This window comes from Argentina silus (genome assembly GCF_951799395.1).
Source record: "Argentina silus genome assembly, chromosome: 3".
Classification (NCBI taxonomy): domain Eukaryota; kingdom Metazoa; phylum Chordata; class Actinopteri; order Argentiniformes; family Argentinidae; genus Argentina; species Argentina silus.
This window is the reverse complement of record NC_139657.1, coordinates 15,522,177-15,534,762: the sequence shown is the minus strand read 5'-3', so window position 1 is coordinate 15,534,762 and position 12,586 is coordinate 15,522,177. Positions and strand designations below refer to the sequence as shown.

General features: G+C 40.3%; 1 protein-coding gene across 2 annotated transcripts; it reads right to left on the bottom strand.

Moving 5' to 3' along the window:
• Positions 1–2,606: 2,606 nt before the first annotated feature.
• ehf (ets homologous factor) lies at positions 2,607–11,316 on the bottom strand. Of its 2 annotated transcripts, none has more exons than XM_083667129.1 (9): positions 11,101–11,316; positions 7,401–7,506; positions 6,583–6,840; positions 5,776–5,826; positions 5,048–5,095; positions 4,861–4,923; positions 4,238–4,282; positions 3,874–4,069; positions 2,607–3,639 (listed from the first exon to the last, which is right to left on the bottom strand). In XM_083667129.1, exons 2-9 carry the CDS (start codon positions 7,495–7,497, stop codon positions 3,540–3,542), a joined length of 858 nt encoding a protein of 285 aa, XP_083523255.1. In that variant the 5' UTR covers positions 7,498–7,506; positions 11,101–11,316; the 3' UTR covers positions 2,607–3,539. The 2 variants fall into 2 exon arrangements, with proteins under 2 accessions (XP_083523255.1, XP_083523256.1); XM_083667130.1 differs by having other exon boundaries at positions 11,109–11,316.
• Positions 11,317–12,586: the final 1,270 nt, after the last annotated feature.

The window sequence follows — 12,586 nt, the reverse complement described above, 5'->3', positions numbered from 1 at the left end:
GTGTTATATACATACTGTTCTACTGCAAGAGGCAGCTATTGTTCAGTGCCTGTTGTATCTCAAATGAAGAGTAATGTGGGGTTGGGGAAATAAAATTGGTGTTTTGAAAATAAATTGTTGCTCTGTTGTCACCTATCATTAACCAACCTCTACAGCCTGATGTTCCTTGTGACTTGCACATATGCTGGACAATACGCTCTGTGAAGTGGAGGCAGACAATTGAGTCAGTTCTTCGTCTGGGTCATACTGTGTTTTTCTGGTGATTTGAAACAAGACACTTCCAGACTGAGACATTGAGATGTCATACAACTAAAGTATCTACAAAAAGATGATAGCAGAACAACCATGCATTGTGATATCATGCCAGCTTTAGTGCCAGTAAAGTACTGTCTGTGTGTGTGTGTGTGTGTGTGTGTGTGTGTGTGTGTGTGTGTGTGTGTGTGTCTACGTGTGTGCCTTTGTTTACCAGAGACTGAGCATCAATACAGGATCCATTACAACCGGTTTGGGTGCATATTTGTCTGCTGTTGGTCCATATGCCAAGGGCTTAGGCAAATGATGGGATCACAGGATCACTTGTTTGGCTGGTTCGCTTATAATCTCCCAAAAGCTGTTTCCACTTTCTCAGAAGTATGTTGTAGACTACATAAACAACTAGACTTGAATAACTGTATATCCTAATATATCATATTGGTTTTGAATTGATGATGCCTTGCATGTGCACACACAAACACAAACACACGCACACACACACACACACACACACACACACACACACACACACACACACACACACACTTATTAACTTAACTTAACTTAGTAACTTATTTAGTGATTAGAGTGTAAGCTAGGCATTCAGTGGCCAACAAAATCAGAAAACGCCAATAGCCGCTATGCAACTGTACAACTATCATTTGTACTCAGGTTCAGAGCCCCTCCTTTGCTCCTTTGCATTCACTGAGCAGTGGTCGGTTAGGGAAATCAGCCTCCCGTGTTTTTGCAGAACAGAGGTTACAGTATGTCAGTCTAGTCCATTTGCCTAACTGGTCAGTAATCTCTCTCAGGCTACTGTACTGTATCAGACTCAAAGCAGCATCAACAAACTCCAAAGTAAAATCAGACTACTCGGATTTGAGTAATTCATATAGAGTCCAGTACGGCTACTGATTAGATGGATACAATCATAAATGACGTCTCTATCTCTCTGTGTAGTGATACTATACATGCACAAAGGATGGCTTGTTATCAGCATGATAGCATTCATACTTAATGATGCATTTCAATCTACAGCACCTGGGGAGTCATGGATGAATGGTGCGACAGTATATGAATACAATCCATCATAAATAGGATTTGGTTTCACAAGTTGGTGTTCATATACAGTACTATACAAACACTATTGAGTGATCTAGATAATTGTCTGTTCATAAATAATCAGCATTGTGTCCTAATTCATAAAGGTCTTCTCTTACAGTAGTTTATTCTTTAGTTGATTTGTGATTCCTTATATTTCATACAAGTTACTGTTCAACTGAAGGGTTGAAAGTGTTTTCCCCTTCATCACACTGAGTCCCTGCAGGGCAATGAAAAGTATGACAGCCGACCGCTTAAACAAGCAAAGAGATGCATCCCTGCAGTGTTATGCTATGCATTCATAATGTTCTCTGTTCTCATGTCTGCCCTCAAGTGACCAAAAAGTTTTATGACAAACTTCTTCAACTCCAATCATTATGGGCAGTCGCCAACTGGGACCAGATGCTTTTATAAGATATTATAAAGTTCCGGCCAGTTTCATATCCAAGCCTTGAAGTCCAGCCCTTGATGTTGAATTCAAAACATTTGCTCGCTGCATGATACTTAAGTTCCTTTTCATAACATTGATAAAAGAACCTCTGCTCTGGAGTCTAACTGCACTTATATCAAGTACAATGGTATGAAACCAGGGCAAGTGGTTATTGAAAAACACCAGGTATGATACACACATGTGTTGGCCTTCAACACAGACATCCAAATAATGTCATAATCAGCATTATGTAAAGGAGGATTAAAAACACAAGAATCAGACTGACCGGGGGGCGTGGAGGTTGGATAGGGATTTGCCTGAGAACACAGGCCTGAGAAAGGGGGCATTGACTGACACTATTCTTATCTGTGCGGCCATCAGAGCCCAGTCATCCATCTATTGCCCGGAGGTGCCAGTAGGATAGCCGTTACACGCTTGGGGAGCAATTATCTCCCTGGCATTTTACGCTATCAGGGATGAGTCAGCAATGACAGGTCCTATCTCCAAAACCGATTGCTTCTCATAGGCGGCCACGTAATAGCAGTACAAGGTAGAAGTGCCTGGCTCCATGCTCTCTGGTGACAAATGGGTATTGATCAAACCTTGCCAAAAACTCAACAGCTGAAATGCAGCTGGCAGGTCAAAGTGAAAGTCTGAATTAGATAAGATTGCTTGAAGAAGAAATCAACCCCATCTGTCCCCTTTTGTCACATCTATGTGATGCATTTAACACCACAGTAATGGTTCAGCAGTGCTATCTCATCTGATTAGTTGGACCAAAGCATGCTCTTCTGATACATACTTGAAACAAACAGCTTTGTTGTAAAGTTTCAAAAACACACATACTTTATTATTCCAACACATATTTACACATTTCTTTTTACAGCACATGTTTGTAAATAGGTACAGGTGATCAGACATGGGAAATAGCATTAGCCAGCATCAGTATTAGTATTCATTACAATTAGTGTTAATTCCTGAAACATGGACACAAAACATTATCTATCTCCCAACACTGCCTTGACACATATAGTGCACTTCTTAGTGTCATTACACAGTATTGTAACAGTTTAACAGTGCATTTATTGCTGTTTTACTGTTTTACTTCTTTAGAATTATATGTGTCATAGAATCCTGGGCTTTGCAAAAGCTGCCCTGGGGTCGGGACCAACTGGTTTACGTATAATCCTGCACATGTCATCTAAGGTAAGGGAAGTCTAGTACTTCTAAATGTATTTGTTGTATGTTGAAAACATAAACTAATTTGATGAGGAACACATTTGATAGAGATCCATATGTACCAAGGGAGATGCTTTGTGTAAGGATATGTCAATCAAACAAGAATGACACAATTTCAATATGTAAAACAAGCAGTATACAAACATAGTTATGTCCTGTATACTTTATAATGCTTGTAAATGCATCTCTGTCAGTGCTTTTTTCATTATCAGAAAGGAAATAAGTTTCATGTGAAATAAGTGCCTTTATTTCAGCTTCAGTGAACATATTCATCACTATCTGATTGCAAGTTGCAAAGGAGAAATGCAAGCAGGCAAATGTGAAAAAACGTAACCTATGTAAACATACGATTAAAAAAATCCCAAGTTATGTTATGATTTGTAAAACAACATAGCGTAGCAAAATATCACAGTGACATCCAACAACAAAACATAAATAAACATAAGGCATATTTTCACATCGTGGTTAAAAAAAAGAAAAAAGGCTAAATGGTCGAGGGGTGTCCTCACCAACTCATTCACTTCTCTGACTCCCTCCATCCTCGTGCATTTCTTCCAAACTTGTACACCAGCCTCCGACCATCCACACGTTCCAGGATCTCCCGTTTGTAGTAATATCTGGTGTGGCAAAGACAGTGATACTGTATCAATGGAAAGTTCCAGTGATGTCCAGTGGAAACAGGACAGGGGTGTAGAATTCACTACAATATAAAGGAGTGTTGCACAAGCTGCACAAGAGTGTGTGTGTGTGTGTGTGTGTGTGTGTGTGTGTGTGTGTGTGTGTGTGTGTGTGTGTGTGTGTGTGTGTGTGTGTGTGTGCGCGCGCGCATGCATGTGTGTGTATATCCATACCTCATAGCACGGCTCAGCTTCTCATAGGTCATGCTGCTGTTGTTCTTCTTCTTTCCCCAGAGCTGTGCCACGGCCTCTGACTTTAGGAAACGAAACACACCCTCTGTCCGGTCTTCCCACTTTATAAGTCCTGGGTTGCGCTCCGAGTTCAGCAGAATGTCCCTGATGAACTCCCACAGATGGGTCCCTCGAGGGTCTGAAGAGTCACACACGTGAGGTTTGGACAGTCAAACATATACATGTACCGCTCTGAATAATTCGTTTTAATATTTTATCGATGTTCTATACTACAGTTATTATGGCATGGGCAAAACTTCTCTTAATAACATTTGAGAATGTTGTTGTTTATGCAGCTGTTACTCACTGTGTTTTTTGACCTGTTGAGGGCGACTGTGAGATCTTTTTGTGTCTGAAAGTAGAAAGGCAAACAGAAATATTATTATTTCACAAACCATCTAATATAAATCAACCTTCACAGCTGCATACAGTACAGTATATGGCTACACATACAGTATACAGTAATCAATTGAAGTTGCCCATCAAGGAGCAAAATCCTGGTGTTTCAAGTGTCATGCTGCAAGTGTCATTACTTCATCGCACCCTCCCGCTAAGTTCTGGAACCCTATAGTATACTATTGCAATGGGTGTGGGGTGTTTGCTTAGCAATGTAGTGTTGTGGTGATGTTGTCCACTGATATGAAGAGGACTCACCTGGCCTATCCCCAGTTATTACTCATTAGATTAAATCCAAGCCTTTCACCATCACACTATTTGCTTGCCACTTATGTTTGGCTCTCATGTTGGTCCAGCTATAAGACTTCTAAGGAAGTACTGTATTTTACCTTGTCATTATATACTGTCTATGGTTATATATTGTGTCTTTGGTATCTTGCACTAGTGTATTCAAACTTCTGTCTTTGAATGTTTTTTTTCCTTGCTATCATCTTTGATCCTGCCTTAAATGTTTTGTATTTCTGTGTCTCTTACCTGGGCTGGAGGGAGTAGGGGAGGCCACAGGTGCGAGGGATTGAAATGAGGGGTCGTATATATCTAAAATGTGAAGACATGACTATTAATTCAACCTTGTTTACATTGTAGATTTGACACATTTTCATTCTAAATGTAGTGTTTTGAGTGTGTTCAATAATATTTTATTCCACACTGTGGTATCTACCTGAAGGTGGGTAGATGCTGGGGTCTGGAAATGGACAAGGGAAATCGACTAGGAAAAAAGTAGAGTGCAAATTTAGGTTGAAAGCATTTACACAATTAATGATGGTGAACATAATTAATTCTGGTGAACCTGTCATGTTACAAAGTGCTCAATTACATCATCTCTTTACTCGGCTAAACAAGTCGAGGCAGGCATAGATAATTACGACTTTTCAGACTGGAAGACTGTGAGGGATGACTGGAAGTACATGCTATTATGTACTTCTTAATGTTCGTCAAGGCAACTTTAAAGTGGCAATCTGGGATTGGTACATTCATGTTTGGACTTTGAAATGAATGATATAAAGCCATTGATTCTTGTAGAATATGACTTCATATGCGAATAGTATGAGCTTAGTTCAATTGTCAAACCCCATCAGAGCCCATAATATAAGCTCTGTTGTTTGTAAACAATCACTATAGCTTCAAAACATGGCCAAAACTATCATTTTTACTGGCTAAAACTATCATGGCTAAAACTATCTCATGGATGGTCAGTCATGGCATCCATAACTCCTTCTATGAATTTGAGAGTGGTGACATTTCACTAGCCCCATCCTTCATCTGTTTACAAAAAAAGTGGCGGGAGACAGCTTTGTTATTGTTTGCCCCTTTAAGTGTCTTGGATCATAATGGACTCATAATGTTTTTCACAATGTACAGATCATCCTCCAGAAGTCTGCCTCTTACCATCTCCCATTTTGATGTCATATTGTGATAGGTCCACACCGGGATACTGTCCTGTGTAGGAATGAGAGGGACAAACAAGACGCCATTTAAATGTGTGTGACGATAGAACAAGCCTTAATACAGGCATATCAAAAGATATAGCATAATATGCTTTTAGATTTCTACAAAAACTGCCATGGAGCAATAACTATAACAGCAGTCCTACACTTCTGTTAAATCAAACCTCATGTGTAATACCTCAAGCGTTGGTCCACCAACCAACTCTGGTTTAACTTGCTCTTCCTGTTTTTTGGCTTCTAACTGACTCTGATGCTCTAGATATGAACTGAACTGCTAAATGCAAACATTTGATAATCTAATTCATCAGTTACACTTACAGTACACAACACATCACATCTTTGAAGGACAATTCCTGTCTTTATACAGTATATAACACATACTTTACAGTCCTATCAGCACTAAAACCAATCTCTCCCCACAGCAGCAGATCTCACTCCTTCCTCATTAGAACCCTTATCCATGGTATCTACACCTTCAAAACCCTCTACTCCTCCACACAAACCCCAATTAGATCCATCCATGAGCCAACCCTCTGTTTCTCCCTACACCTTCACTGCTTTCCTTAGAGGTCCCTTCCAGAGAGCCCCTAACCTCATGACTTCTACTCTGAGGACCCTTGATCCCCTACATAACCACCCCTGTCCAACACTCTAATCACTCCCCAATAACTCTCTTCCATGAAGACCCTTTCCTCCACCTAACCTTAAGCTCCAAAGCTCCTTCCCCCTTCTTCCCCTTCAAACCCACCACTCCATTTGAGCTCTGCGAGGCTTTGGTAGAGGATGGGTCCCACATTGCCAGCAGCACGGCTGAAGTCCTGGCAGGTCATGCTGCAGAGCTGACGTCCGTCCATGTCAAAGTTCTGGAAGGGGATGCTGGCGGCGTCAATCTGGTGCATGTCCATGATCTGCTGCAGCCACTCCCACACCTGATACTTCGCCCAGTACTGAGGCTGGGAGTCATGGGACCACAGGCGACTGGAGTAACCGGGCATCACCATGGAAACTGGAGAGGGGTCAGGGTGGAAAGGTGAAAGGTTGAGGTTGAGTGAAAAAAACTCAAACCTGTACTAGTGAGAAGTATGTTTTGCATTCTTTGAATGTGCTGGAGTGTAACATTATTAACTCTGGTAGGCACAGGTATTTGTCAATGATTAAACTTGTAGAGTCATTGAGCAACCAAACGTATCAACAGTAGCAGCCCATGCTGCACGTGTGGCTAGCTAGAGGCATAGTAGGCTAGGAGGGCATTTTTCAGATATGGAATAGCCTTAGGTAGTGCAGTGGCCTATTCAAATACCAAAGGGAGAGTCTGCCTAAACCAAAGCTATTCAAACACAGAGCTTTTGAATGTGCAGAAGACAGTTATCATAAGTACTGTACAGTAGACATATAGTATTAAATTAGTTTTGAGAAAGATGACATTAAATGATGGCTGGCCAGACCTCCACTGAAAAACTTGGTTGGAGGAGTGGAATACTTAGACTCAAAGTAGACTTATAGGGCAATTGTTTGCTAAGGAAGTAACGTTTCTGGGTGGGGGTTTGGGTTAGGGTCAGTACTCACCGTCGGAGCTGGGGTATGAGCTCCAGGTTGGAGGCAGCTGGGTCTCGATGCTGGCTGAGGGAGTGATGCTCATGATGCAGCTGGTATGACGGACCATGGTCCAGAGCTGTAGAAGAGGGCCAGAAATGAATATGATAGATGAGAAAGATAGGGGGGAGGGACACATACAGTACAGTACGGTAAATACTGAAATACTATAACTATCTGAGTATCTCAAAACATATATTTTGTTTACTTTATTATACCTGTACAGTATCACCTGTATATAAAAGGGACATTAAAGTTTCACATCACTCCGGTGATATCAGATATAATGTATTTGTTTAGTGGAAAATACACTTTGTTTGCTTTATTTAGAAAATGGTTTACTTGATTCACTGAATGCAATTTTCAATGGGGCTTTCTTATTCGTATTCAGTTAAGATATGTTTCTAAATGGAAACATTCAGGGTTGTGAGACCCTGCAGAGAAAAAACAAAGAGATTGCGTGTGGTGAAGGCATAGTGTGTGTTGGTGGGTGATATGCCATCCAACAAACTGTAATGTACATTTTCAAAGTATTGAATCTCTCTATCTGTTTTGCATACATAAATGCCTTGTTCTCAATGCAGTCTGGGAGATCTTGACAGTTTAGTGCAGAAATGCCTGCAGGATACTTATGATTGACAACCCAGATAAAACAAGCACTTTCTTTAAATTACATGTCTGTGTTTTAAATAGATTAGGTTACTGTGCTGTTTTTTCCACTCTCAACATTCCCTTAGGATATCAGCATGCAGTGCAATGATACTCGCAGATTCTAATAGTTGCCAGCGATTGACATGTCTTAAGTAGGAATAGCAATACGCATACAGCATAGTAGTATAGTCAATTCTTCCTACAGAAATATAAAGGTACAGTAAATACAGTACAGGAAGACAATAGTATATTGCTGTAATGGGATACAAATTAATTGTGATATGTTAAGCAGGTTTAGGGTTCACCAACAAGTGTGGACATAGATGTGGATCCATGTTGATAAATGGTGAGTGAAGATAAGCATTAAAGAATACATAGATAGTGAATAATTATGTGAATTTCCGTAATATGAATCAGGTAGAGCTATATGGTTCATGGTTAACAGTTCTCTGTATTCCTTTCACAAATTGCCTTGACTGCACATGAAGTGTTAGTCACAGTGTGTCAACGAAATGGTAGGTACTGTATTGTGTGCATCATTGAACTATTATTAAGAAAATTCACCATAACCAAATTTGCACGCGATATGTAAATAACTATTCTAAGTATTGTAGACCGATGACACAGGTAGTGGCAAGAATACTAGCAAATGGTGGAGAGGCTGCTGCATGGTACTTGTCTGAATATTCGCTATACAAATCAACTTCTCTGGTACTCCTGGCACAGACATGTCATTGGAAGACTGGTGTTTTTCATTTCAGGCATGTGTAGTACAATAGACTAAGTCACTAATGTTGTCTGTCTGTCTGTCAAAAGTTGCCTTACTGTGTAGTGCTAACTGTACCTGCAGTTCAGTTTAACAAACAATGGACTCAGTTCTTTACACTATGACCCACTGCCCCCCCCTCCCCTATTGAACAGTACCAGACCAGGCTGATATTTTTATGATGAGTCATACAGAAGTTCGTGGCCTATATGTGCCAGTGAATAGGCTGTCTGTGTGACTGGAATTATTAAAAATCTTCCTCAAGCAGTTCACAGTTTCCCAAGAACTTGATTCAAGATCCCTGACTGAGATTTCACTTGAGGTATGTGGAACTTGTGTGGTGCCAAGGCTTGTATTCAGCTCTGTTCAGTTCAATCTGCCAAGTTTGTTCACAATTGCACTCTAACCCTCAGTAAAGTCTACCCCTGGCTGTCTACCTGCTGAAGCGTCTGCAGCCCTCTACACTGTGACTTAAGAGATGCAGTACTGCACAGCATGGACATGGACTCCATGAACTGCAGAATGATTAGCCTAATACCCCTTTGCTTTGCATGCTTACTAGAAGCATGTTTCTGTAAGAGTACACTACTACTCTATGTCAGTGACCAATGTACATCAGTCAAGTACAATTTCAGCCAGGTTTTTGAATATCGTTGTATTTTGCCAAGATCACCTAAGCTGTATTATAATACTGTAATTCTAAGGAATTTATTCCAAGATATGAGAAGTGTGCCATTATCTTCTTTTGAACAACAATGGTCAATTCTTGAGGCACAGTAGCTGTCCAAATAGTCATGCATTGCATGCCCAAGACACATATGTTTAGGGATGGTACTGTATACTGCCACACAGCCCACCTACTGCAACAATAGCCAACTGTACTCAGTCATTCAAAACACATACAACTATCCTGAAATTTACAGACAGTATTAAAACACACCAGGCATGTCCATATTAGTAGATCCTGTAGCACTAGTTACCATATCTCAGTCTCTGTTAAAGTTTAACTTCATGATGAAAGGTGTGAACAACTCAAATCAATGTGAACTCATTTGCACTAAAACATTTACCCATTGTTCTGAACCTCTATACAGTACCAAACCATGGCTATTTGTGTTCATCCTTTTATACTCTTTTACTAGGTACATAACAGATAGGTAATCCACTACCTGTGCACCTTATCGGCAAATTACCGATAGATGTATGTCATAGTTACTCTGTACTATAATGATAGAGTATGCAAGAGAATTACAGATGAAGGATAATCAGAAGGAAGCAGACACATATTCAGTCACTTATCAGTATCACTGGTTGGAAACCATAGTTCAGGACAGGTAATCCTTCCCTGGTAACTTCTGCTAGAGAATTTCCTGTTCCTAAGCGGTGCTTTATCACAGCATATTCAAGTTCCGTGTACTGCAGCATGGAAACACCATATTGAGGTAAAGTCATTCAGCCTAAACGATGCAGTACTGTCGATTGACATTCCTGTCTGTTATTAGTCACAGTTAATTGGTGAGGTTTACTCTCATAAGCCTAATTTATAAGTAATACCTATAATGTCATGGCATGAATGATGTGCCCTGTGTTTGACACCAACAAATATTGCTGAAACAGAATCCAAGAAGCGATGCTTACTAATGTTCTTCAAGCTTGCTGGAAGAGGACCAATAGAACATTATGAATAATAATGTAAAAACATTAATAATATATGCTGCACATTTTAGAAGGTCGTTTTGACACTGAGGGTTCAGAGAAAACCTTGTTGCATGTTCATGTGGAATATAAAGAGCATGCCAATTAATTTAATTTCTCCTTCAAAGAGATAGAACTCAAATGCTGTAATAAAGTAAGGTACTATATGATCTTCATACCACTGCTTCAAGCTTGGGTTGTCTTTTGTATCATGCTTACCTTATAAACCAACTTATAGACTTACTAAGTGAGATGTATGCCAATGTAAAACGTTCTTTAGGCTATATCCTATCGGCTTTCTATACACGTTTACATGAATAACCAAACAGGTTTAGGAAGCATTATAACTAAATGTCAGGATTAATGTTACCTGCACAATGAAATCTGAAAGACACATTAGATAACAGGTAAAATATTAATGCAGTTAGAGTCACTAAAGTCTGCTTTGCCATCTAAAAACCCATTGACCCCTAAGCCCAGCCACTGGTTTGATTGCACAGCATTCTATCAGTGACTCACAACGCAGGAGCGCAGCTGGTTTCCTAGCGATGAGTATCATACCTGCCTACCAGAGCAGTGGAATGGAGTCCGACCAGGCCCACGATCGGATGAGGGGCGTCGTCTCTCACTCGCCACTCAGACGACTGCAGGTGGATAAGTTTTCTGCTAGCTGTGGTACCCTGGACAGGTCAGAGGAGTGTTGTTTTCACTGCCAAGAGCGGTACTCTTTTGCCTCTCAAAACTCTAAAAGGTGTCAGCCCACACACTAAGGTGCTGCCCCAGCAGTGTGTATTTTATCTTCTGAGCTTCCTTATCCTTCTCCAATTGGCTGGCTGGGAAGGTGCAGGCCAGGTTGGCATTTGCATACAGACAACAGGGTACATTACAACACACACCTGACATAGTTGTTACTTTCACTCTCATTTCATTCTTACAGTAGTTCAACTCTTTCTCTTTCAACTCTCTCTCTCTCTCTCTCTCTCTCTCTCTCTCTCTCTCCCTCACACACACACACACACACACACACACACACACACACACACACACACACACACAGACACACACACACACACACACACAAATAAACATAGAAAAGATAAATCCAGCTGGTACTAAGTTATAGTGTACTGTCCATGATACAAAGCTGCTGATGTTTCTGCTGTTTCAGAGCTCTTTGCCTGAAATAGATTTCTCACCTTTTGAGTTTGCTAGACAATGGCCTACTGTAGGTCGCTATGTTTTAGTTTTCCACCCCAACAAAAGGCATATATTTAATTTGTCAAATTTCTAAATATGAAAGTGACTCTAATTTCATACAGAAATTCATTTGTATGATAGTTTTGTCTTATTTTTTCTTCTTGGTCTACCAGGGACACTGAACATGTGTTGTCTCACCTTGAGAGATGAACACATTTTAGAACTAGCTTATTTTAGTTCTGCCTCAAGCTGCCTCATTTGACCGTGACAACCGCCCAATCATTAAACTCCTAACTTTGATGTCGTCTCCATTCAACTCTTCCTACATGCTGTGAATCATGGGGGTCTAGGTGGAGATTAATAGAAGATGTTCTGACCTAGATGCCTCACAGACAGACCCCAGCTGAGTGACACAAAACAGTCACAGACATGAGTGCTATACCACCCAACTATGATTTATTTGTAGCTGGTAGCTTTGTTAGAGTCATGCTGAGTTCTTGTTCTCCTGCACTTCTCTTGGTCTTTTCCATAAAAAAAACATGTATCAGATATCATGGTGATAGCATGTATCACTCTGTTATTTAGAGATACAATCACACCTCTATTTGAATATAAAAAAACTGTTTCCAGGGCAACCTAATCAGCTAACAGGAGCTTTTTACTGGGTGAGTTCAGAGACAATTTTACAGTGTACAACTGTATTGTTTTGAAATTACAGTAATGAACTTTTACTCACATCACTGAGGTCTCTTATGACAAGCAACCAATCCAAAACATATTATCATAAATATGATCAAATATTGTGTATTCATAGAGGATTGGATATGTCATAGACAGCTTTATTGAGTCT

Bases quoted from the DNA above. Each gene is read 5' to 3' on its own strand.
- ehf (XM_083667129.1), bottom strand. From the start codon at position 7,497: ATGGTCCGTCATACCAGCTGCATCATGAGCATCACTCCCTCAGCCAGC. The intron at 6,841-7,400 runs GTGAGTACTGAC...ACCCCTCTCCAG, and splicing joins CTCATACCCCAGCTCCGACG to TTTCCATGGTGATGCCCGGT. The intron at 4,924-5,047 runs GTAGATACCACA...TTCACATTTTAG, and splicing joins CAGCATCTACCCACCTTCAG to ATATATACGACCCCTCATTT.